Below are 27,521 nucleotides of genomic sequence, written 5' to 3' on the forward strand. Positions count from 1 at the left end.
GGCGTAAGACCAATGTGGTTCCTATCTTCAAAGATGGAGCAAAGTAACTACAGACCAGATTAACGTTCATAGTTGGAAAGGTCCTAGAGAGTATGATAAAGAGCCACATTGAGGAGTTTCTGCTAGAAAATAATAATATAAGTGACAAGAAGACATTCAAGAAAGACAGAAGTTGTCAAACAAATTTACACTCTTTTTATGGGGAAGTAATTAAACAGGTAGACAGGGGAGTAGCAGTTGATATAGTGTACTAAAGCATTTGACACTGTACCCCACAGACAGTTAATATGCAAGTTAGGGTCAATAGGTTTAGAAAAGTCAATTTGTAAATGGATAGAGAACTGGCCTTAACACCACATCCAGAGAGTTTTAATTATTGATTCATACTCTCAAGTCTAATGGTCTAAGGGTATTAGTGGTGTACCCTAGGGTTCAGTGTTGGGACCTTTACTGTTTAACATCTTTAAAAAATGATATAGAGTTTGGGATTAAAAGTACCATTTCTGTGTTTGCANATGACACCAAACTATGTAATGGAATTAAGTCCCTACAGGATGTCTATAATCTACAGGCCGACCTGTATGTACTGTTTGATTGGGCAGCCAAGTGGCAAATTACATTTAATATGGATAAATGTAAAATTATGCACTTGGGAGCTAACAACATGCATGCTTCATACTGTCTAGGGGGAATACATTTGGGGGAGTCAGAAATGGAAAAGGATCTGGGGGTTTTGGTAGATCATAGACTTAATAACAGCACGCAATGCCAAGCTGCAATATCCAAAGCTAGTAAAGTATTTTCTTGTAATAAAAGAGGAAAAGACTGCAGAGGTGGAGACATTATCCTGCCCCTGTACAAAGCATTGGTCAGACCACATCTGGAATATGCAGTCCAGTTTTGGGCACCAATTCACAAAAAGGACATTGTGGAATTGGAGAGAGATCAGAGAATGGCAACTAAATTAATAAAAGGAATGGAGGAGCTCAGCTATGAGGAGAGATTAGCTGAACTGAATCTATTCTCCCTTTAGAAGAGATGTTTAAGGGGGGATATGATCACCCTGTATAAATATATAAATGGTCCATATAGAGAACTCTCTTCACCATTATTCACTTTGAGATCATTACAAAGAACAAGAGGGCACTCCTTGCGTCTGGAGGAAAAGAAGTTTAAGCTCTGGATAAGGAAGGGATTCTTCACTGTAAGGTCTGTGAAAATGTGAAATCAGCTCCTGCAGGAAGTAATTTCAGCAACTACTATAGATTGCTTCAAGAAAAAGCTGGATGTTTTTCTAGAAGCACAGAATTTAATTGGGTATTAAGGCTTTAAAGTAAAAATAACAGTGACTGTTGATCCAGGGAACATCCAATTGCCTCATGGAATCAGGAATTAATTTTTTCCCCTGTTGAAGCAAATTGTACCAGGGTTTTTTTGCCTTCCTCTGGACCAACTATGTCTTATAGGATTTTATATTTGGGATATGTTTATTTCCTAGTGGTTGAACTTGACTGACATTTTTAACATAACCTACTATGTAACCATGTCTTCCCATATACTGATGGTTGTTAGTGCCAGAACACCAAAGAAGTTTGCAAACAGGATACATGCACGAAAACAGTGTGTCTCCTCTGCTACAAAAAGCCTTTCACCTAGTAAGTTTTTTTTTAAATATTCTGCTGAAAGATTTATTGCATGATTTTACTAAAATAATAAAAAGCAATGCTTTTTAATTTTTTTTTCTTTAGTTGCATGGATGGAATGATACCTTGTAACACTGACCTCTTGGCACTAAATGAATCTTGGGAGCGCACTGTTGAAAAATCACAATAACTGAATAGCATTAGTGCTGTTAGTAAACACATAAAATAAAATTACCGATGAAATAAGCCAGGAGAATAGCAAGAAGAACAGCTGCAGCGATGGCTGATAATGCAGCACATTTCCAGCTGCAATACTTGGACGGCTTCTTTAATTTGAAGGCATTTCTGGAGAAAGTGTTTCTGGGTAGCAGCCTTGGTGGAGGTGTGTATACTGTTCCCGATGTCAGCGGATATCCAGGAGAGGAGCTGCTGAATAAAGGAGTTGTTCCAGACGATGTCTTAAACAAGAAGTGCCTGAAAAGAACAGAGACAAAAAACCTGATTGACATTTATATTGTGCTCTCATGAGGCTGAAATAAGAGGTGGCAAGGGAAAGGCATAGAATGCCCAAGCAAACCTATGTCTGCGCATTGCCTAGGAATAATGTTCCACTGACCTGACTAAAGCAGATAAATACTCAAATCTAATCTAAAATTAATTAATAATTTCACCCCTAAATGCATGCATTAATGTATATTTATGATACATCTATTCAATGCTTATATGTCCATTGTGCATTTAATACTTGAGTTTTCACTCTTTTTCAATATTTTGTTATGTAATGCATGGGATAAACATCGAGATGATATTTACCTTGGCGCACTGTGTAAACAAATTGATGTGAATGCGTTGCTTTTCACTTTATTAGGGCTTGAAAATCACATGCAACTGCCAATTGTGTATGAAATTACTGTTGATTTTATCTTCCTTTAGATAGTAGATGCTGTTGATTTCCTCTACTGTTTTTTTCGATCACATCCTGTCTACATACACTTGCTTCAGAGTCAACTGCAGATTGGTCAGGGCTGATTTGTATAATGACAATAATGAACTGTGCCATGCAACAGCAAGCGCTAGCACAGTCCCTTATAGTTTCTAATAGAAGCATGTGCAACACAATAACAGTACAGGAAAGCAATTGGTAAAATAGCCAGAATGTTGTCACCAATAATTTTATTAATACCTAAGATTTAAAAAATTGAAAAATTACTTTCAAAACTACTTTAGCAGTGATTTAGTTTACAACTTGTGAAAAAAGCACAATACTACATGTTCTATTTCTTATTAAATCTGTAAACTGCAGTGTATATATATATATATATATATATATATGAACTACCCACACATTAATGAACAGTTACACTGCTGTAAAAGGAATGGAAATTAGAACTACATTTAAATAAACATTAAAACAAAACTGTTTAAAATTACATTCACTTTTATACTCAACAAATAATTGTTCACTTTCTTTAAACTGCTTTTAACTAGATACATATATTGAAGAAATATGGTCATTTTTTCTATTAGGAGCACAAAAATATGACAGAGTTTTTTACCCTGCCCATCATGCCCCATTCACCCACATATAATCAATTTTCCCCTTTCCAAATTTTCCAAAAATGATGTAACTCCTGTGCATTAGAACAGTTCCATTATCCCTGACCCACAGCTTCATTCTTGGCATATTTCAGATACCAGAAATGAAACAAAAGTGTGTTCTGCATTCTGCTATGTTGCATAAAAAATAAAAAAATAAAACTCAAATAAAAAAAAGAGACTTTCCACTTCTTTTGTCTAAATCTTGACTGCGGCAAAACATAGCTCTGTCAACTTGCCTACCCCCACCACCAAACTAACCCTTCCTTAATCTTTTCCCAAACTTTTCCACCAAAACTTATCCAATAAACATTTCCCACCACACTTTACCACTAAATTCCCCCCCACCCCCCTTTTGTTTAAACCCCCCATTTATACACATTAAATCACACAAACAATGCTTAAATGGCCCGCAGGCCTTTTGATAACCAATTATTAATAAATAACATATTATTAACGAATAAGAAATAGTACAACAAAATATTAAAAATAGAAATATATATATAAATAACCATTAGAAATATGTAAAATACTCAACTGAACAAATAAATATGTAATAATATAAAAAAGATACAAATCAACAATAACATTACAATACACTCTGAATTATTGTTTACTAGTTGCAGGACCTTGGAGGTCCACCACTTGTAAAACCTTGGGCTCTGCACCTTACAAACAATTGCTCCCAGCTGCCCATACACCCAGCTCGGAAACGCAATGACCTTACTTGTGCAGACCCCACCAACAAATTTACCAAACCGTCAAACCAAACCGGGGACTTCATACCTTAGATGGGTCCCCACAACATAATTATCAACAAAAAGCACACTCCCCCTGAGAACCTCAACCGCCAAAACATCATTTGACATTCCTAGCAACCAAAATGTAAAAAGGGGGAGGGAGGGTGGAAAAAATTTTCCCTTTCTGCTGTCTCTTGTGAAAAAGGATTCCGTTTTCTGTTTCCGTTTACTGACCTTTTTAACTCCTACTGACCCCTCCTATCATCCCCTCTCTACATCCCCCCTCCCACTCCCCTTCTCCCGCACATTCTTTCTCTAACAATTAACCCTCTGCTGTCTCCTCTCCTGTCTGCCCAGTCATGCCGGCCTTCCACTATACTCCCTCTCTCGTATGCTCCAGGCCTACCTGTCTAAAATGTCCATCATATCAGATTGTACCTTATAGTAGGCATCTCTGATATGCTTTTTTGTAAGTTTCACCATGGTGTCACAGGAATCTATTTTTTTTTTTTAAACAAGGACTGTGTATTGAAATAGCTATGTGACATCATAAAAAACTGCTTAATATAAAATGAACCCAAAACCATTACATCTGGCCATTTAAATACATTTATAATGAAAGAAATGGGGATGCCATAATTTCTGAACCTAGAAATAAAAATTAACCAAAAAAAGAGAACTATTGAGACTTGGATATTTGTTTTACATCAGTGGCTCAGAAACACTGATGTCAACAAACTAACATTTGAGAAGTTACCCATGTTTTTTTCCCATTACTTTTATTCCTACTCATGTTTACTAGTTTTTGTGTGCAAGTTAATGTTAAGTCTTTGCTATTTTGTGTAACTTAAAAACTGCTATCAAGATAAACATCCTACAAAGCATCAAGGTATATGCAATTTTTTCTAAATTGTACTTGTCAGCAGTAAAGACACATGTTGCATAACCTACAATTTACAGGTTAGCTGTCTACAGATGAGTATTTCTCTACCTATTTTATCTGATCCATCTTATTTTCTACTTATTTTATCTGATTTTTTTGTGTCACGGTTGCCTAAAGGAACTGAAATGCCTTTAGTGAAAAGCTTATGGTCCAGTGAACTTCAGGTACACATTTCTGAAACAGTCCAAATGCACTGAAATTATCCACCAATTTGTTATTCTTTAAATAGTGAAATGGGCAATATTTTATTCCCATCCTGCTATATTTTAAAGTTCTTACCTTACTGCTAATTGCACCCAGCCATATGCATATACATATTTATCAAGCTCCATATTTTGAATATAAATGAAAAACTTGATTTAGTATTTTAACAAGTGAGAGTTACATTTGCATTGGAATTAAATCTCCTGCTAATAAATGACATCTCATGAAAAAAATGCAATAACTTTAAGGCATTATGTGCTTAAAATGCAATATTATCTGTAAATAAGTGTGTGAACAGTAATGGTGTCTCATGATGCTTCAATGAATCTTTAAATTAACCTTTCCACACCAAACTGCAGTAGACAAATATAAACATCTTCATTCTAGTAGTGGGAGTTTATTGGTTCTTCTGAAGGACTAGCAGGTAAATAAAATCATACATAACAAGACTCTGGCAAAGGCAGATTTTATACTTTATTAGAACATAAATTACCTTCTAATGTGAACCCAAACTGAAATAGTTATTTCTCTAAATAGTTTTATCATAATATACATCTGTCCTAGGGAGGCCACATGGGACAAATAGCTAAAGCTTTATATGGTACCCTAATTATGGAGACTTGCTTGCAACTGAAAAAATGAAGCATACGTCAAACTAATACGTCCATATCGCTTGGAGAGGCTGGGTTTTATTCTCCTGTCAGGTTTTAGCTACTCTCCAGGACTCCATTAGAGAAATTTACTTATACTTCCCATTCTGTGGAAAACAGTTTCATCTGACGGAAGGTAAGATCCAAATATCCAAAACAGTAAACAGTGCATGTTCGGGCAAAATAAAATAGATCTTATGAAGTACTATTCCACACAAAATAGTTAATCATTATTTTGTAGGTTTTAAATTAAGAACTAAGATGGCTAAATACACACCTTGAGAAAACACAGAAAGTGTGCACATTCAGGACAGCTCTGAATCTTTGACATTAATACCATGACATGATTTTTCTGCATATGTTGCGTTTGCATATTTTGAAAAATGTGCAAAAACAAATTGAAAACAAAATGCTTTCAGCAGTATATTTACAAAATAAAAGGGCCAAATAAGAGAGCTTTATTGTTAAGAGTTTATCAACACTTTAAAGATATGCTTGTTTAATTGTGGCGACAGTGCTGATATACTGTTGCCGAAATCCCCCGTATTCTAGCCCCTTTTGCCTGAAATCCCCTGCTGGATTAAAAGCCAATGAAAATATCACAGCTCCATGATCACAATTCTGAAAAAAGTGATCAATGTTCTGAACCAAAACCACCATTAAACAACCTTCAGTGATGGGAATGAATGTAAGAAACCATGGCAATTGTAGTGTAGCTGTACCTTACAATAAAGTAATGTGTGAGATAAGCAACCTATTGTACTAGACTCAACTTTGGGCTTTGCTCAAAAAATGTATGATAGTTTTGCAGAATCCTAAAATTTCAATGTAGAATCACTGACAGCTGCACATTACGAGTAAGTACAAGTTTAGATCTAATTGGGTGAGAATTTACAACCCCTGTCAGGGTTGTTATGACTGTCTGTGTCCCCCACCAGGTTTTTGTCTTTCTTAGTTTTAGTGACCACTGTCATTGGAATGGAAAGCAATGGGAAAATCTACAACAAGAACAGACACAGAGGGAAAAACATTTATTGAGCACACTTGTTTCAATAATAATTGTCAAATGATTTATACTGCACTTTAGAGAGATTTCCTAAACAAAAACCTTAAAACCATGACCTAATTGCATCAAAATCTTTGATTAAAAAATATGAAAATAACTTTTGCAATTCCATTAACACACTAAAACCAATAAACAATTTTAAGAATTAGGTCAGTTTCCATATACATTAAGTTAATATTTGGTGCTTTTTATCCCATATCCTTCAAATAAACAAAAGCTAGTTTTAAAACGTGCGTTTTGGAAATGAACCACATTCTTATCCCCACTAGAACTGCTACATTTTCACTCTACTGGCTTAGACATGCCTCCCTCTGGAACAAACATACAATCACATAGGCCAAAGTTTACTTGAGTGCAGGATTAACAAGGTAATATTTTATTGCTCTGCTCTTCTGAGCCGTAATACAGCTGAAGTCTTGTACAAAACAATGAATTAGTTGGGCTTTGCACCATTTGAACCACTTAATTTCAATGAATTAATTGGAAGCACATTCAGCCTTGTAGCCTATTAAATAACTGGACAGCTGATAATAAGTTTAGCATAGAATTCTCCTGGAATACAGTGGACAAAACATGCACAAGATTATAGGTACACATTTGTTTCTTACAATGCCAAGTGATGCAGGTAGCCTTGTCACAAATGACTGCAGAATGATAATTTATTTCTAGTTAGTCCCAAATCTGTTCTCTGGGATTGAAATGTGTTAGGTTGAGGTGGTGTAGAAGTGTGAAAAATTCATATGTAATCACTCTTTAAAATGAAATATGATTAAAGCGGAATAATACCTGAAACTCAAAATGTCTTCAGATGATAGAGGTTGCAAAGAGAGACACACAAAGTTTATTTTGCCAAAACATTTTGTTCTTTCTCCTGGTGGCTTTTGTTTTTTTTCTTACACTGCATTGCGAATCCACTATATGGTGTAGAGTCAAGCTCTATTCCCAGAATAGGCAATGTACCTCTCATACAAGAAGTACATCATCAGTGGCTCCTCAATGGACAGAGAGGAGTGTGGTGGACCCAGAAGACTTAGCAGCAAATATGGTGGATTTGGGGAATGTAGGAGTTACATGATCCTGTAATCATTCAAGGAACTTAGAAAAAGGTAAGTGGAAATTATTTACAAAAAACGGGATTCAGTGTGCAGGAATTAGCACAGAAAAAAACGCATATCTTTGGTATTATAGCAATTTACTGATCATGTCATCCTGACTGGAATTCTACTTTAATGATAAGTTCTGAGAGCTTGTTTTGTCAAGTCTAGAACTGAACATTTGGAGAAACCCACTACAAACACTTCATGCAGTAGAGAGTTACTCATTCTCTATATGGAGAAAAATTCATTAGTATATAGTGTATACATAAGTGTCCCTGCTTACCGATTGTTCAGCTAATTTTTTTTTTCACTGTTTAAGAGACTCTGCTAACGAATATAAACTCGGCTAACAAATGTAAAAATAAAAAGGTCGGAACACCTCCTGTACTGGACAGAGGAGGAGGGTGAAGGAGGGTCAGTTTGCATAACTTGCAGAAAAAATCTTTTGCTAAACACAGCTGAGGTTGTGGGTGATCTGCTTTAGAGAGGTTAATAAATGTCTAGGCTCCATAAAGTTTTTTTTTTTGCTCTGTGATTAACTCACAGTGAGGATTTTATACAGTAACTGACACCATGGTGCCTACCGTATTTTTCAGCGTATAAGACGCTCCGGCGTATAAGACGCACCCAATTTTAAAGGAGGAAAATCTAGAAAAAAAAGATTCTGAAAGATTATTCCCCTTCTGATCACTCATGGTGTGCCGGCTTCTCCTTGCTCGGAGGAGGAGGAGACACGCGCTGCAGCCAGGAGGAGAGGAGAGAAGAAGTACGCAGCATCGCGGGATCGCGTGAGTATGATATTTTAATTATTTTTAAAAACTGTGTTCGCTGTATAAGACGCACCCACTTCTCCCCCCCAGTTTTGGGGAAGAAAAAGTGCGTCTTATACGCCGAAAAATACAGTAATAATATGTTAAAAATGTTCCAATTGGGAAGCTATTCATCCCAGCCTTTGGTGAGTTTATGACCTTTTATATTGTGCGTTTTACTATTTTTTTTATAAAACTTATCTTTAAATTAATGGCAGGATCCAGAACCAAATAAAGGAATTTCTATAGAAAGCTATGGAAAATCACTTTTCGGCTAACAAAGATTTCGGCTAACAAATGTGATTCCAGAACGAATTATCTTTGTTAGCTCGGGTATCACTATACTTCGATTATTTTCTTCAAAGGTGGTAGTATTGCTACTAGCAGGTTAGAAAAGCTTTGAGAAAAGCTTAGAAAAAGGGGCTAGTAGGCTTCTCAGGCTTACAGTTGTGGAATTTCAGGTTAGAAGATATGTGGAGTGCACCTTTTGAATCCTTGCTAACAACTGCATTGTACTGCATTCATCACTCCATGATGTTACTCCCTGAAAATGCTGGAGGGTGGTGAAGGCAACATGTGTTTTGCACAACTTGTCCAAGAAAAGGATGTATTTATGTATTAATGAAATGTGTGAACACTTGGAATCTGTGACATCGCCTTTTGTCTGTGGCAAAATTCAGGCTGCCTCCATCTATGACAATTTGCAGCATTTTTTACGTCCCCAGAAAGAGAAATGTCATGGTAATACAACTATATGTAGTTGTCACCAACCCAGTCATGTATCACAATCCCAAACACAATCTTGGATTCCCTATGTTATATATGTTTTTTTTTATTGTTTTTTTCTTGTTTTGTTTTTTTCATGTATAAGGTTTTGTCTACAATGTATCAGATTAGTGCCCTTAATCCTATTTTTGTTGTGACCTTGAACTATGTTGTTTTTCCCTCCAATATCTGTCCACTTTATGTTGTATGATGTGTCTGGCTGCTCAGAAAACAAAAATGTGTTTTGCCCTTTAGCATCTAGATTTTAAATGAAGCCCACTGACACATCCATCATACTTGCTCAAGGTAAGATTTTATTTATTTTCTTGTACAGACTGGCACAGTATCTGACTGTTAGGTTGGTTGTGGCCAGATCCTGGACAGTTCAGGAAAAGAAATGTATGTTGCCCTTTAGTATTTGACTGTTGCATGTTGTTCCTGGCTGTACAGGTAAAGAAATGTGTACCCACCTGTATGTTTTGTTATGTAAAAAGGTTTTTGCAAGAAAACATTTTTTATTTAAAACATGTTATTTTTGTTATCTTGAACAAGTTAGGGGTAACAAACATGAGGCAAAAAAATAACAGAATGATTCAAAGGGCAAAAGTGGTGGTTTTGAAAAAGCCCCCAACTGATAGGCTGTAATTATCCGGTATTTCTTTATTATTTTCAATATACACAGACCAAAGGCTGCAGCTGACAGGCAGCAAATGGCAGAAATGGCCAGACAATCACAATTTGGAATCAAATACAAATTTAAGACATTTATATATTTAAAAAATCCTGAGTGAAGAAAGAACTATGGCATTGACTCCCCTAATGTTGTCCCACAGTTTTCTGGTATGCAGTGGCCAGAACAGGGTCTGTGATGGGTGATAGTGTGGGCCAATAGGCATATGGCTGAACTGGAAGAGGTTGGAGGTAAGTTTCACATTCACCATCCTTTTTTAGGCATCAGAGTCTGTATATTTTGTCCACAATGGACAGGCATTCTTGTTTTATGGGATTTATAAGATGCCTGTGTTCGCTGAGCTGATGGCAGTAGATGGCGCAGAAGCTTTCCCTTCCTTCTCTGCAGTCATTTCTTCCTCTGACATTCTCACTTGTACTGTTGATAACATAACTAACTACTCCTAGACTGGGTCTACATGGACATTTTTTAAAAATGAATGTAAACATTCCTATTGCGTTTATATGCGTTTTATGCACTTTTATTAGCGTTTTAAAGTTTGCCTCTAAAATGCTGGAAAATGCCTATACCACAATTTCTTGCGTTTTTGTGCGTTTTCCCGTGTTATTATTGCGTTGTACTGCATTTTCAACTATTTGGCATATAAAGTGCTCACAAACGTGGGAAAACACAGGAAACCGCGGGAAAGCGTCCCATTGAAATCAATTGAAGCGTTTACAAGCGTTAACTCAACAACAACAACAACTCGCAACATTTAGGAAAAAATTTCATATTCGTGCTTCAAGGAAACGTTCTGGTGTAGATTCACCCATTGTAATGCATGAGGATTTCAAACATGGGCTTTAAAAGCCTGAGGTTAAACGCTGGGGAAACAGTCTGTGTAGACTAAGCCTTATAGTCCCCAAAAGGAGCAGTGCACTCTGTGGTCAGAGACAGTTAATTGAAGGAGCAATTCACTTTGAATTTAGAGGGAACCTGCCCTGACCATGTTAAACCCTCTGCTCTCATGTTTTCCCAGCCTGTTGCATAGGCCAATCTATTTTTTCTTCAGCAAGTATACTAACATATTGGGAAAGGGAAAAAGGAGAACAAATAGCAAGTCGGCTTTTATGAGGTTATTTCAGGGGAACCTGTAAAAGTGTCAGCCACATATAGAAAAAACCATATCAATTGACAAGGAAGGGGAAAAGTAGAGGAGGGAAAAGAGAGGCTTTTGAAGGCACTTATTATAACTGGTAAAAAATATACTTTATTTTCTAAATTTCTATATATACAGATAACAAAATCTAATCGGTTTCAATAGGAATACGATACATACAATATAGCTAAAAACAGCCGAATGTGGTCAACTCAAAAACCTTTTTGTTTATACACAGTTTAGTTAAATATTTATCAGGTCAGACAACAAATCCCCAACCTGATGCGTTTCACCTAAATTGGCCTAATTGGTATATATTTGGAAGCCATTTTCTTACCCTTATTACTATATTGTATGTTGTGCCTTTGATCACACATAACTTAAACTATGTAGGATGTCCATATGTACATTATGAAAACCCATTAAATGGTTTAGTCAACTGATAAATGTTCAAATTACCTAGCTATGGAACACACTACTAACATTACGTTCTTCTCCCTTTTCTAAACACTGTAGCTTGGGTCTAACTATCTCCGATATCCCCGATGAAGCTGATTTAGGCGAAACGCATTGGGGATGAGACTTGTTGTCTGACCTAATAAATATCTAAACTGTGTGTATAGAATAAACCAAATAAAATTGCAAAAGTGCAAAAAACAGCATGGAAATGTTACTGTCAGAAATTGCCTGTAATAAAAAATATAAACCCATTTTTTAATATTAGCGACATAACATGTGACCTAGCCCTGTGAATCTTAATACAAATTTGTAAAGAACATTTACATTTTAGGTTTTTTGTAGTTACCTGTATTAAAAACATAGGTACTATAGCTTTATTCTCTCTTTTGAAAACAAACATTATCTCAATGGGTTAACCTACTGTGAGATTCTAGCATAATTTTTATGACAATTCTGATGACAATGGAACACAGAACTAGGCCCAACCAGCTTCTGTCCTTTTGGTAATAATGCTGTTCCATTCAAGCCCCTGGGAAAACAGGAAGAACTGTCTGGTTGAGCCACACAGCCCTAATGAACTGTTTTTCTTCATCCCTAAGGCCAAATCAGAATAAATGTAATACATCCTAGAGCAAATGAGATGCAGAAATGTGCAGTTCTGTGCAAATAATTGTGCTGTCCAGGGCAGAAAAATCATGGATATAATGTGAGTTTAATAAGCGCTCTATCTATTTTATAGTTACATTATAACTGTTGTAAAAAAAAAGAACAGTTGAATTCAGTATCTTATATAGAAAGTACATGTTCACAACAATGACATTGGAGGTTTAATTGTTTACAAGGAGGGGTTAGATTTTGTTGTGTTGTATTTCAAATAAAATATTCACTTTTAAAGTAAAAGAAATAAAAAAATCTAATGGATAATGAAATCTAAAACAAAATGGCTGCCACGTTACAAGGGTTTTGTAGTAATGATGGAGTTGGCTGGTTTAGTGTTTGCCTTTCTTTTGCTGTTTAGCCTAAAAGTGTGTACCAGCTCCCCTCTAACCCATAATACACATTTTATACCCACACATCTGGGAAAACCAACATATGGATGAAGAAGTGTAGGGAAAACCACAAACTCCAGGTTCAGCCTTTCCTTCTTTCTGCTCACTCAACAACTGCTCACTCCTGCTCACTCAATTAAAAATAGTTGATGTAATAAATAGGGACTCTCCTTAAATATTGAACAGAATTACAGTGGCTATACGGCCTATCAGTCCAAGCACTGGAGCAATAGCTGTGATTAAGAGCAATTAGTATAAAATAAGTAAGTGATGATTATTCTGAATCTTCAGTACAATCTGTTTCAGAGGCACACATTGTTGGCCAGCACATATTTATTTTTTTCTGGGAACTCTTTTCTTTACCTCTTTTGTGCCTAGATATCATTGATGCCTAGATGACCAGATGACTAAATAATAAATTTAGAAGCATCACCATGCACAGATTTACTTGACAATCAATCTAAGTAAATTTAATAATGTAAGGACATAAGGACATAATATGTGTTATCTATGTTTTCGTGTATTTGCTTATTTGTTTTTAAAGTGGACTTTAACTCATTAAAATGGGTGACTTTTGCCATAATCAGCAAGTATGCATAGCATACTTGCAGAATATCCCAAGCTACTGTGACAGAGTGTCTCATGGCTTGGCTGGGAAGGTCTTAGACGGGGTGTATATAGCACCCAGGCTCAGGCATTTTGTTTATTAACCACCTAAGCGTTACACTGAGGTCTAGATTTCTGTACCAAAAGTGTTCCACTGTTTTTCATGAATTTTTTTTTTAAATTGTAGACCTGTAACTTACAGAAATATGTCCGAACAAGGGTCTAGTAGATATTATGAATATAAAAAATGTTTGACACACAAAAGGGAGATCGACGGACGACGATCGACGGAGGACGACGCTGGAACACGAACACGACGCTGGATGAGCACAGCGGGACCAGGTAAGTGGGGATTTTAATTTATGGAAAATCTCGGGGTTAACCAAAACAGCAACTTTTTTTAGCCCGTCGAAGGTCGGGCTTAACAGTCGGGAGGGTAAATGGCTCCAGGAATATGTGTGTTTGTCTGTCAGACAGTTAGGTTGTGTTCTAATGGTCCTGGAGTCGGCCAATGAAGAGTTGGGAGGGTTCCATGGCCACAAGTAAGTTTATTTTGTTAGAGTTATTGTTTATTTATCTATTTATTCTTTTTATCCATTATGATGTCAATGTTATTACAATGAGATAAATACTTACCTTGTTTTCTACCTGTATTATACAGTTATTGTACTTAAGATATAATGCAATTCCAATGTATTTTATTGTAAAGGTTTTGCAATTGTAATCCTGTTATTGTACATTTCTTACACTGACTGTAAATTTCTGTTTATTTATTTTAAGTCCCAAATATCCCCTGAGGAAGCCAGAAGGTGAAACACGTTGGGAAATAAGACACTCTGTATGAAAGTACCATACACTCAACATAGGGTACACTTTGTTGGTCAACCTTTTGTCTTCTTCAGTAGCTTCATTTTGTATAGTTGAAAAATCAGTGATGTTAATAACATGATGAGTAAACTAGTATAATTTTTTACCACAAAAAGCTGCTTCTTTCTCTTTTTCCTTTTTTATTATGTATACAAAGTACACTAAGTTGTGCATGCAGCTGAGATAAATATTAAGAGACAGGCAGGTAAGTTCATTTTATCGCCTGTGACTTCTGCAATTCATTTCTAATTTAGGTTTTGTTCTGCTTTACAGGCCTATACAAACTTAGCATGGGGACATTTGTAAAAGATTATGTGCAGGTTTGATATTAAACTCACATCGTTTTATAATGTATTGTTTTTGACAGGAAAATAAGTTTATATTCAGTTATTTCCATGTTATGCATTGGACAGCAGGTTACGTTATAGGCCAAAACAGTTTGTGTTTTTTTCCACACATAGCCTATAGTTTAAAGTACTCATCAGTACTGTCATAAGAGGAATACAGAACCTTACCACTGCTCACTTCCTTCTGACAAAGCTTGTTTACTAGCTGTCTGACCTCAATAGTCCTGAGTCACATACTATAAAAAGCACAAAGCAAGTGAATCTTGGAGAAAGTTGGTATTTATCATCTCTATACATGTGGTGACCTAAAAAGAATGAATGCCAGAGGTTCAGCATGGCAGCCAAACAACAAATATCCTTAGAAGTAGAGGTCAGCAATGGCAGTCTTTAAATCTCTCATGGCAAGTGCTTGCTATACTATTAGATATTATATCAAGAAATGCTTCTATAAATCGGTGAGGGATTAGAACCTTGTTGGGTTTTTTCTGATATCCCAGGCTCTCAGATTTCCCCTACTTACTACTGTAGTGATGACAGTTTCATCCACCAGGAGTTTGGGTAAAATCTGTAACAGGTACACAGAGCATAATAAAAAGCTGACAGATGGTATTTTTGTTATTAGGTTTTAATTTCTGTCTGTGTTGCTAATGCAATTTTTCTTTACTTCATCTCTTCTTCTTTCAATTACACAGGTCAACATGTCATTTTTATCAGATATCACTTTATGTGGGCTTTGTAGTATTTTTGATGCGGATTTCAAATCTGTGTTCAGTTTTTCCTTAGCACGTCTAGTTATTGTGATGCAGCTAATTATATATTGTGTGAAATTCGTTATAAATAGTTTTACCACAGTTTTCTTTTTTTAAGGTTAGAGACTGCACTAACTGCAATTGATTTCATTTGTCATCATGCCTAGAAAATGACTTAATGATCCAGACAAATTCTGTTACTTGTGTGGTTCATTCACGACGAAAGCACAACGTTGCCAAATTACCACAGAACTTAAACTTAAGGATATACAAATTATTAAAGATATACAAATTATACTTGGGCTGTCCACTTGGTGACTAGGATAAATCTTGGGCACATCTGTACCCGTTGTTCCAACGGACTGCGTGACTGGCTAAATTGGTGTAAAGCAGCAATGACATTTGCAATCCAGATGGTGTGGAGAGAACTGCAAGACCATTTAATTGCCTGCTATTTTTGCCACATCAACAAAAGTGGATTCTCAGGTAAAACTAAGCACAAAATTGTATATCCCATCCTCGATTCTGCAATTAGGCCTTTTCCCCATGATGATTCATTACCAGTTCCAGTACCGCCACATGATGGACTTTCTTCTGTAGAAGGTGATGAGGAATGCGCTGGAGTTGCAGCCAGTTACAACCCTGAATCATCTGATCCTGACTACTGGGCTGATGAAGATTCAGAACCAGAGACCTTTACACAAGCAGAGCTGAATGATCTTGTTTGTGATCTAAATCTCTACAAAGAGAAAGCAGAACTTCTTGCTTCAAGGCTTAAACAGAAGCACTTGCTGGCAAAGGGTATAACTTTAACTCACTACAGAAAACAAAATCATAACTTGACAACGTTCTTCACTAGTGATGGCTCACTGTGCTACTGTCATGATATAAATGCACTCTTTAACAGTTTGTCACAAGAGCATGTTCCATCTGAATGGCGTATCTTCATTGATTCCTCTAAATGGGCTGTCGCATGTCATTAAAATTAAATTTCTTGTACTCACATCTAGAATTCTTCCCGGAAAATCTTGGTATGGTGAGTGACAAACAGGGAGAACATTTTCACCAGGACATTTAGTTAATGGAGCACCGCTACCAAGGTTTCTGGAATGAAATTATGATGGCTGACTACTGCTGGATGCTGTATCGCGACAATCCAGACAACGAGTACACAAGAAAATCATACTAGAAGCATTTCTAAAGAAACAATGGTACCTGACTGACACTGTTCAGTAGATCTATACCACAGTGTGCCTTATTTTACTTCACACTGAAGATGGATTGACATTCACTTCAATTGTGCTTACGTTTTAGTACAAAATACATGCACGTACAATGTTAACTATAATAGTACTCATAACTCAGGAACTGTACCTGTTAGGGAAAAAATCTAAAATCTGCTTGAAAAACTGATTTAGAAAAGTTTGTTGTGGTTTCTAATTTTTTGTTGACCTGTGTTATTTTTATTAGGTGTTTTATTGTTTTAAAAGGAGCTATAAAAAAAATAACACAATAGGTGCAGTACTGTAATACTAGGTGCAATACTGTAAAGTGGGATGGCAACCCTGTGTACAGAACATGGGGAATGGCTACGGAAGGCAGGGGCCAATAATGAGGCCAAGTTCATGTTGAATTGCATTTGAATTTTGTACTTCATGTCTTCTTGACATGAGTTATTTAAAAACCCAAAGACGTTCCTCTAATTTTTTATACTTATTCAACCTATGCCATATCCCTTACTGGCAACAGCACATTACAGCAGCGATTTGAATACAATGAAATCGGTGATGGGTAGCTAAAGCATGGTATAGTTACCTTCCTATTAGCTTGGACAGTGGTGCACACATAGCTCTAAAATTCTGAAAACCATTATGGATAATTGTTGCTAAGAAACCTATTTAAATTAATAAAGCTTTTTTTATCCTAGTCAGTGATCTTTATAAACGTATTCAAGAACCGACCCCTTGACCTATCTGTCCAATCGAGGAACTTAATGTGGAAACAGAAGTGAACTACCTACATGTGCTGATATTAAAGCACAACTGTGTATTATACATCTTAAATTTTGAAAACTTTTTTTAGGCTAATATGTTTCTGAGGAAGCAGACTATGTTCCGTGAAACTCGTTGAACTGTTATAAGCCTATTTGAAACAACCACAGATTAATTATTGGAGAATGTAAATGTGTTTATATTTTTTTGTTTAATAAACATTTGTAATAATAAAAGATACATATTGGATTGTGACTGAATATATGCCTGTAAAGACCCAAGGTTATTGACCCTGTTATGTAAAAAAATGCTTCTTGACATGAAATGAGATCCTGTTGCCAGACTATTTATTTCAACAATGATATTCCCTTCCAATTATTTGTTTAATATGTAACATACAGTCATGGCTAAAATATTGGCACCCTTGCATCAGAAAATGCACCACTTCTCCCAGACAACTCTTGCTAATACAAATGCTTTGGTATTGTCATGTTTATTTCTTTTGTTGGCACTGGAAGAACACAAAAAAGCAGAGAAAAAAAGTAATGAAACGTGACACAAAACGTCAAAAATGGCCTGGACAAAATTATTGGCACCCCCAACTTAATAACTGATTAACTGATGTTAATCACTTTCTGTAACAATCAATAAGTCTTTTATATCTCTCTACTAGAATTTTGGACCACTCTTCCTTTTTCAGCTGATTCACTTAGAGTAAGAGAGGTTTATAGCATGACAGGAATGAGAGGGAAAAAGAACAAAGCAACAAGCAGTACTTTATTAGTCTTTAAATGTTACCTTCAATTTTTTTTTTACTTGCTGGCTGGCTAGGTCTCCCTCTTAGATAAAGTAAGTAAGGGCAAATCTGTTAATGAAGTTCCAGACAGGAGTAAAAACCCCCACGAGTTCTAAAAGTTCTATTTTAATTCATAACTGAAAACAAAAGTTTCAGATGTTCATAAACCTAAAATAACTGTTTACAGTGTCCAGGCACTGAACATCGTTGACAAGCAACTTATCTATAATTTTCCACTTCTGGTTACCTGGGTATCATAGCATGAATTTAAAAAGAAAGAAGTCACCTCACCATTCTAATCTAACTTAAAGAAGCATGTTCTTGTTTTATGTGATAAATTTACTTTTTTGTTGCTTTCATTGATCAGATTGCGGCTTCTAATGAGGAGCTACAAAAGTACTGAATGTAAAAAAAAAAGATATGAAAAGGTTATACTGACTGTTAATTTGATTCTGCTTTTGTATTTTAATCATATTTGTCAATAGCTTCAGCGTTTAATGATGATGCAGTTATTCTTTAGCACAAAAGGCTCTGTGGAACCTTACATCTTTAATTCCCTGCTGCTTTCTGTAAGGAAAGGGCACTGACTTCACAATGTTAACGCTCTGCAGGTAATATCACAAAAGCCAGACTGAGCTAACCTCAAATTAAGGTAACTGACCCCATATTTTTCAAATTATAAAGATAACATCAAAGAGCTGTAAAATGTTATTATTTAAGGTTGAATAGCATTATCTTAACATTTATTTTGTAAGTACATATTGTTTATTAAAATTTGTAACATGTTTTAGCATAAAACATTAGAACTGTGTCTTTTTTGCTTATTAAATATATAATATATTTGCTTATTATTTGGATATTTTTACTTAAAAAAATGTAGTGGTTTAAAAATGCAAAAAGCCTTTGAGGCTGTGATTTTTACAGCAAGATTCTTATGATGATCACCAGATATTACTAATGAAAGTCACAGATTTAAACATTTTTAAAACAACTTTGAAATAATTTTTTTAAGTTAAAGTTTTAAATTGGGAAGTGCTGGGACAAAGTTGGATTATAAAACGGCACAGGACCCAATCGAGGGGTCTACGGAATTAAAGGTAAGTAGGTTTTTTTGTGTTTAGTTCTGCTTTAATTTACTTGAAGAAAATGCTGAATGACACTTCCTCCAGTACCATTTTTGTAACCATGCTCCAGAGAACCATGCAATCTGTATGCTAATCTGAGCAATTCAAAAATTATATAATATATATACATACATTTTTTTCAGTGAATATTATAAACTTCTTAGGTAAATCTGTTCACTGTATATTAAATATATAGATTTGTAACCTAATAGACCAAATCAAATCATGCTGTTGTACCATGTATTTCATTTAAATAATATATTGTTAATTCTGTGATTGGGAAATTCAACTTGACAGCTTCCTCTTGCAGTTAGATAGCAAAAAGCCTTTGAGTTAGATAGGAAATAGCCTTTGTATGATGCAATTTGGTAACAAATAGTTTTATTCTGGAGGCCAAGCAGGCTTGAATAATCACAGAATACCTCTATACCACATTACTGGAAATAAACAAAATATTGTGAGCCTTCATCTGTCAACAATTGTAACAATACCTATATAATGAGAATAAGTTAGCTAAATTTGTTCTGTAAAATATTACCTTGAATACACTATTGTTTAGGGATAAGTGTTGTCCTAACTGCTGCCAGATAAATATAAAAATCTGAATTAACAGTTTTGGAATGTCAATTAAAAATGTTGTTGGGACAAATGACTTGTTTGTTTGGCACAATGTTCTTTATGCGATGCAATCAACTTTAGTACATTCATATTTATCCCATTTACTGAGGAATTTCAGATGTCAAGGCAGACAGAAGTTGACTCATTTAACCAAATGTCATATAAATAACACACAGCTTGAACTCTGTTAGAATCCCAACAAATTCACGCATGTCATGACATTATATATTTTATTTTAAATAAATTATAACACATACTTTATGCCAGCCATCTAAATAGTGTAAACCTTTCTTTATACCCAACTTCTGCTTTAGGCTAACAAACATTTCCTAGATGACTATAACTAAGAAAGTGCAAAAGATATCTGTGGCATTAGTGTTCCTTTGTGCTGTTTACATTTAGGTTGATAGAAATTTACTAGTGTCATAAGCCATTGACATAAAAGTACGGGATTTCTATGCAGCAGTGCCTGTTAAACATGATATTTTAGTTCATTTTAAGCCTATGGGGGAGGTTGATATAATCTGTTCCTATTTACAATTCAGAGAAGTCAAGGGAGGGTGGCTTAGAAGCTTAGAAGACTAACTGAGTATTATGCCTCACAAATTAAAGTATACTTTGCTGTAGCAATTTTCTGGATCACCCAGGTTCATCCATGATAGTCTATCCTCTCCAGTCTTGGAGAGCTATAATAAATCTGTCCCGTCTTCAATAATTGCCAATGTTTTTCAAAGATTGCTGGTGTATAAATACAAATCTATTTGATAAAACAAAATAGTTTAAAGACCATATTTAGGAAGTAGTAATCCATGGCCCTCATTTATTAAAGCTCTCCAAGGCTGGAGAGGATTTCATCAGTGAAGCTGAGTCATCCAGCAGAGCTGGAATGGATTTCTTCATTTGTCATTTGCTAGCAAATGTTTTCAATCCTGGACCAAATCCATTCCATGTTTGCTGGATTACCCCGCTTCACTGATGAAAGTGTATCCTCTCCAAGCTTGGAGAGCTTTAATAAATAAGGCCCAATGAATCATGCTCTGAATGAATTTACTGAATGGATTTTCTGTTGACAAGTACTGTTCCTGTTAGTGGTGGTCTGGTAGTTCCAATCTGAGATGTTTCAGCCTTGGAATATCAAGATCTCCAAAGATTACCATTTAATTCAATTTCCTCTTTCATAAATAGGTCTCTGAGATTCTTAACAAAGAATCACAGACTGGACTGATAGATTTATAAATGATCAAATATTTTAAACAAACAGTATTAACTCTAGATGTTGACTTAACATAAAATGACAAAAAAAAAAAAAACCCGTGGAAACACAGTGGAACTCAGATTTCGTATATTAGTGCTGACTCCTAACATATCCCCATATCCTGGGGCTATCTTTTCTGATTGCACCCCTTCACATTGTGCTGTCATATGAATGTCTAAAAATCAGTATTCAATGTTGTACTATGTCAGTGTATTTTCATGGAACAATGAAAGTGAAACTTTACTTTTACCAAACATAAAATACATTTAAGAGCCAGCCTTTTTTTTTAAATAATCTTCTATGGGATTATCCTAAAAATGTAAACTATTTCATTTGGTTTATTATTGGCAAGTCTAAGCGGTAAATACAGTGTATTGTCATTGCTAAAGGTCAGTAGTTACATTTACATTCATTAAAGGGACAATTTAATACAGTAATTTAAAATTGGTGCATTATAAATGTTGGCAGATGGTATTATGATATATGCAATATTTCTTGCAACACCTTTCATTGACAGTGCCTTAATCACCTCCTAGCGTAGATGGAAATAATACAAATCGTTATATTCTGACACTGATAAATGACAAATCTTCCTCCCAATTTATGAATTGCAGTGTATATTTTTTTATTGATGTACAATGTCATATCAAGACATTGCTGAAAAAGTATAAAGTAATGTAAAACATCCAGTGTCTGACTTCTAAGTCTAATTATACCAAAAAATGTTACATGCAATTTAGGTTTTCATGCCATATGTCCATGTAGTGACCCAGTAATAACCTGGTCATAGCACTTCTTATGTTCAGACCTGCTTCTGAAAAATGTGGCTGTAAAATGCACAGCTAGGCTTCCAGTATTGTTTTCAGGCAAAATAAAATTGCATTTGCAAAAGCCTGTACAGGCTCATATAGGCGTTTGCAAGACTATGGAGATGTTTGGATGCCCAAACGACCCTAGAAGCTACATGGAGCTTCTGAACAAATGCTTGTAAGCCTGTGATAGTCTGCACAAAAAAACAGACTCCTTCATTTTCATTCAAACTTTTTTCACAAGGCTTTTGTAAGTGCTTGCAGGCTGTAAAAATGCATACAAAAGCCTGAAAAAATTGAGGTCTGACAATGCCCTTAATGTTATAGCTGTTGAGTTGTTTAAACTACCTGAAAATTTTTAAATCTTTTAATATATGAAATTGTTTTTTTTTTTCTCATGGGCAGGTGTCATCAGTGTTAAACTTGTCCTTAAATAATTTACACTGTAACAAATATAGCCTTGTAAGTGTTTTTGTTATGGGAAGCAAACATTTTCTCTCAAATGTTTTAAATTGATTATGCATCCATAGTCTGTTTTATGCCTGAGGCCCAAGCTCTAGACATCTGATGGGTCTTCAAGTAATTGGACGAACACTCTCTTTTCAATTGTGAATACGTTAACAGAAAGAAATAAAGTTAAACTATAATATTGTTTTCATGTCTTTGAAATAGTGAATGACCTTGATTTGCATTTATACCTTATTGAGTTTCTCCTATACAAGAGTAATACTATGAACTCAGACAATGTATGACCCTTGTAAGCCCTGCAGATATGTATTTTCATGAATTTTCATGTATTCAGTCTTGATTGACAGTCACAGAGTGATCTGTTAAATTAAGTGCGACAATGCTTACAGAAGTTTTTTGCGATTCTGCTTCTCTAACCTCTGCCCACTAACAGGTGATGCTTTGTAATATCACAACTAAAACTCAAGTACCTCATCTGAAGGAGTTGCCTTTGCAAATCTCATTCTATCTGCAAGTTTTACATTTACAGGGCTGGACAAATCCCAGGAGCCAGGCAGCTCAATGCCTAAACCAATTACAGTTCGCACCTTTTTGGTATCTATTCTATTATTTTCGATGGAGGCACATGTCCCCTGGTTGATACCTTTTTTTGAATGTCCCTTGAATTTTCTGATCCTTTATTATGTAGATCTTTGCTTTGTTTCCAGATTTTTTTTTGTCCTAGGGTAGCTAATAACAAAAACCCTTCAGGCATAATATCTCACAAAAGAAGAACACTGTTTCTATCATTTTATTCACCTCAAGTTATCAAGTTATTAATTTTTATTGACTGAGTTACAAATGTTTATTATGTATAGATAGTTCCATATATGTCTAATATGTTATATGTATATTTGTTCATGTATTTGATCTGATTTGAAAAACAACCTATTTCTTGATAGTAATCATTTTAGGCAGAAAGAGGATTGCTACAGACTATTAGTGTACTTTAAAAGGGTTAATATTAGGAAGTAAGTTGTACATCAGAATATGTACCTCTCTAACACATGAACTAAGGCTACCAATAAATAGATGGAGTCACATTTTTGAAAGAACAATGAATGGAGATACTTCTCCCTGTCTGGTAAAGACCCTACATCAGCCATTTTTTATAGGACAAATAGAAGCTACTTACATAACACCACTTATATTACTTTCTATTAGGCTGGGTAGTAGTGATCCTCTAACAAATTGGTAAGTCTTTGTGCCTGATAATGAGTTTTTTTTTCATTTTTATAGAATAGTTGTTGCTCATGTGGGGTCCCCTTACAGCCTTATCTACAATAGTTTTACTGGAGTATAAGATTGGGGAAAGATTTACTTAAGCTGCGTACACACTTGCAATTTTTGTCGTTGGAAAGGATCTTTCACGATCCTTTCCAACGACAAGGGACTGCAAGATGCATGAACGGTGCTGTACATACAGCACCGTTCATGCTCTATGAAGAGGGGAGGGGGGAGAGCGACGGAGCGGCACCCTGCTGCGCGCTCTCCCCTTCCCTTTCATTACGATCAGCTGTCGTCCATCGTCCGTGGATCCGGCAGGTCGGTCGTCCGGACGATGGACGACACCGACTGTACACACGGAAGATTTTCGCCCGATAATTGGCCGATGCCGATTATCGGGCGATAAAAATCTGCCGTGTGTACGTAGCTTAACCCTTTGTAGCCAGCTTCACCCAATTTAAACTAAACCTGACCTCAAATATTTATGATAACAAAATAACAAAATTGTTACAGCGTAAACACTTTGTGATGCCTGGAAGTACCTTGTTAGTATTTAAATGAATATCTGTCTCTCTGTAGATTCTCCTTGGCACTTGGGCCCTTGCTGTATTTGGGGCTTTATTATTTACCCAAGTCATTCAACTTGTCATTCAACTGGCAACTTCCAAAGCTTGTTTTGCCTACTCATATAGCATGTGAAAGTTAAATGACTGGGACAAGACTTAAGCTTGAGATAGTAAGGAGCTGAAAGTCAATGTACAGCACAAGCCTAGGGTCTAAGGGAATCCTCAGGGACAAAGGGATCATTCTAAGGACTAACAAGCATGGCAAGCACTACAAAGTATTTGTACTTAATCAATGTTGTTAATTCACAAACTGCTAACTGTTCATACAGTATATAGCTTAAATGATTGTCAATTGTGTAACTTTTTTATTAGCAAAAAAATGACATGAAGTAATAACAGAAAGAGTTTCTGGTTTATCTATTTTTTTCTTTTTATTGCCACTTGATGCTGTATATAATTATATTTAACCTAACCCTAAAATTAAAACATCAAGAAGCATTATCAGCATTATCAGCAAAATAATCAGGGGGCATTTTTCCTACAAAACTCTTTTTACATAAAATAAAGTAAAATATGAAATTGATTTTTCTTTAAATGTTAAACATGCTATTAAGGTCTAAGACGGAAGTATAGCAACCAGAAAAAAACTATGGATTTCTACACAAAAGCTACCAAGTGTCCTTCAGGTGCAGATCTTTATGCAAGTGTTAAAGGTAGACTGTCATGAATATAGCCTTAAGTACCAGAAAGGCTTGTCACTGCCATCTTGCATCTCTTGACAAAGATGCACTTGGATGCGCAGAAGCACAATAATTGAAAGCTGCCTGACAGAAAGGTAACATGTTAGACTAAAAGGAGGGTGCCAGCCTTCAGGCTTGTTCTGTCACAGCTTTAAATAGAATTGAAAGGAGATATGCAGGCTGAACCAAAATAAATAAATAACAATGTAATACAAAGTGTAGACTGCAAGGAACAAAACAGTTTAGTCCAATAAATAAAGATAATTTTTTTATAAACGGACTTAGCAATATGGTGTGTGTGCAATTTAGTGTATAGACAATTTACATAATTAAAAAAAGCAATATGATAATGGGAAGTTAGTCTATATAAGTCTGTCTTTATTCAGCTCTCCTTTCAGCAGACCTGATTGTGAGGACAAAGATAAAATACAGAATAGAAAACAAAGTAAAAGCTGAAAAATGTACACTGTATAAATTGCATACATCCAAACAAAATGTAGAAAAAAAACTGTACTTTAAAGGCATATCAAATAAAAGCTTGCCTAACATTTTAAAACTGATGACTAGACCTGATCATTTAAAAATGTAACTATTAAATTTAAATTATTAATTTAACTATTAAAATACCCTTAAAAACAACAAATTTGATATTAGAATTGCAATTCCAAAAGTAGGTCTCAGACTGTTGGTGATTCTACATGTTTCGTGGAACCTGGTCTACTTCTTCAGGAATCAAATGAGAACTATAATAACATAGTTTACACACATGGAACTTCTTACAAATACATTTAAGCAAAAAAAGCTACATATCATGGTTAATGTGGGCAGCCCAGGAGTGCTCTCTCACAGATAGTTAATGGGTCTCTCCGGTGGAAGAGGGCCAACCTGAGGTTGGTCTAGAAAGCTCAAATTTAACAGAATATTAATAATAATTAATTCTTCCCAACAAAACCCAAATAACAATCACCTAAATGAGAATTTAAATTTAGGTGGTATATCATACCTATGCACCATTTAATTTTGATGTTTTGTTAAATATTACCAACAAATGACCAAAAAAATATATTCAAACTAATTATTAATCATTATCTCAACACTAAGTAAATGAATCAAATACTTCAATTAATGCAACAAACACTAAGTGCAACTGGATACAAGCATTAACACACTTCACCATACTTCAGGGACATTTTTGTGCTTGATATTTTAATATTGTGTGACAAGACACAGCACATTTAGTGTTCCCAGTTGGTAATGCCATAGGTATCCAGTAACCCCTACTATTGTGTCAGTGTATTTCCTACCCCCTATACTTTGTTCCAACTTTCTAATACCTGCTTCAATAGTATGTCAAATTTTTCCATTTCTGTATTATGACCTGACTATCCAATGTTAGTGTATTTTGATCCAACTTCCTAGTGGTCAGTGTAGTGTAACAAGTAAGGCTTGGTTTACATTAGCAATAAAATGTTTTCACTTGATTTCTCTTCCACACTGGCTTGGCTTCCCTCTTCTTTCCAATGCTCACTGTGATGTCCAGCACCGCTTTGCACTGCGCATGTGTGAGGACTTCTTATTGTTTATATTATATGTATATTTTAAATAAAATATTTTTTATAATGCCCCTGATGATGCATAGGCAGAAGAAGCAGCCCACAGCCTCCTGGGATATGGGACACAAATATTTCAGAAAGCTGTGTATTTGCCCTTCAGTCTTTACCACCATGGCATTAAAGACTGAAGGGAAGGGGTTATACCCCCAAAAAATGTAAAAAAAAAAAGTTCCTTTATTTAAAAGGGAAATTCATTCTTTTATATATTATTAAAAATGTGGTCATGTTTTAAGAGCATCATGCATGTGATAACAGATAGGGGCAGGACAGCCAGTGTCCCCTTCTCGTCACTGACTATATTTTATGAGCAAAAAAAACTGCATGGGAAATGTAACCATTATGTGTGTGTGTAATGATGCCATTGGCAGTGCAGTGTGATAGCTGTGTGTGTGTAAAGTCTGCTTGTCATTTTCTGCTGCCTAACAACTCACCATCTTCAATCCTTCTTATCTCCTAAATTGTTGGTCATAATGACTTAAAATTCCATTCATGAGCCCAGAATTGAAAATGCAAACTATTTCATGTAAAAGCCAACTAGTTCATGTAAAAATGGCACAGTATTTATGACCTGCTTGTTAACAGGTCAAAGCAAATAATGAAAAATCTTAAATAACAATAGAGACAAAATGATAGGTATTCTAATCCATAGACAGTGTTTCTTTCATTACTGCACTGTTATTGAACTGTTTGAAACAAAAGTGTAAAGCTCTCCAAGGCTGGAGAGGATACACTTTTATCAGTTGAAGCTGGGTGATCCAGAAATCCTAGAATGTATTTCCTAAAAGTCATTTGCTATTTGTTAGCAAATGTTGTCAGTCCTGGACCAAATCCATTCCAGGTTTGCTGGATCACCCAC

At 35.4% G+C, this 27,521-nt stretch overlaps 1 protein-coding gene across 1 annotated transcript in view; it reads right to left on the reverse strand.

The window, feature by feature from the left end:
* Positions 1-27,521, reverse strand: part of TENM2 (teneurin transmembrane protein 2) — a 1,565,317-nt gene that overhangs the window by 277,521 nt on the left and 1,260,275 nt on the right. Inside the window, exon 8 of the mRNA XM_072398985.1 lies at positions 1,879-2,117. Within this exon, the coding sequence (XP_072255086.1) occupies positions 1,879-2,117 (239 nt within the window). The remainder of the gene's footprint in view (positions 1-1,878; positions 2,118-27,521) is intronic.

This window comes from Pyxicephalus adspersus, chromosome 2, assembly GCF_032062135.1.
Source record: "Pyxicephalus adspersus chromosome 2, UCB_Pads_2.0, whole genome shotgun sequence".
Classification (NCBI taxonomy): Eukaryota; Metazoa; Chordata; class Amphibia; order Anura; family Pyxicephalidae; genus Pyxicephalus; species Pyxicephalus adspersus.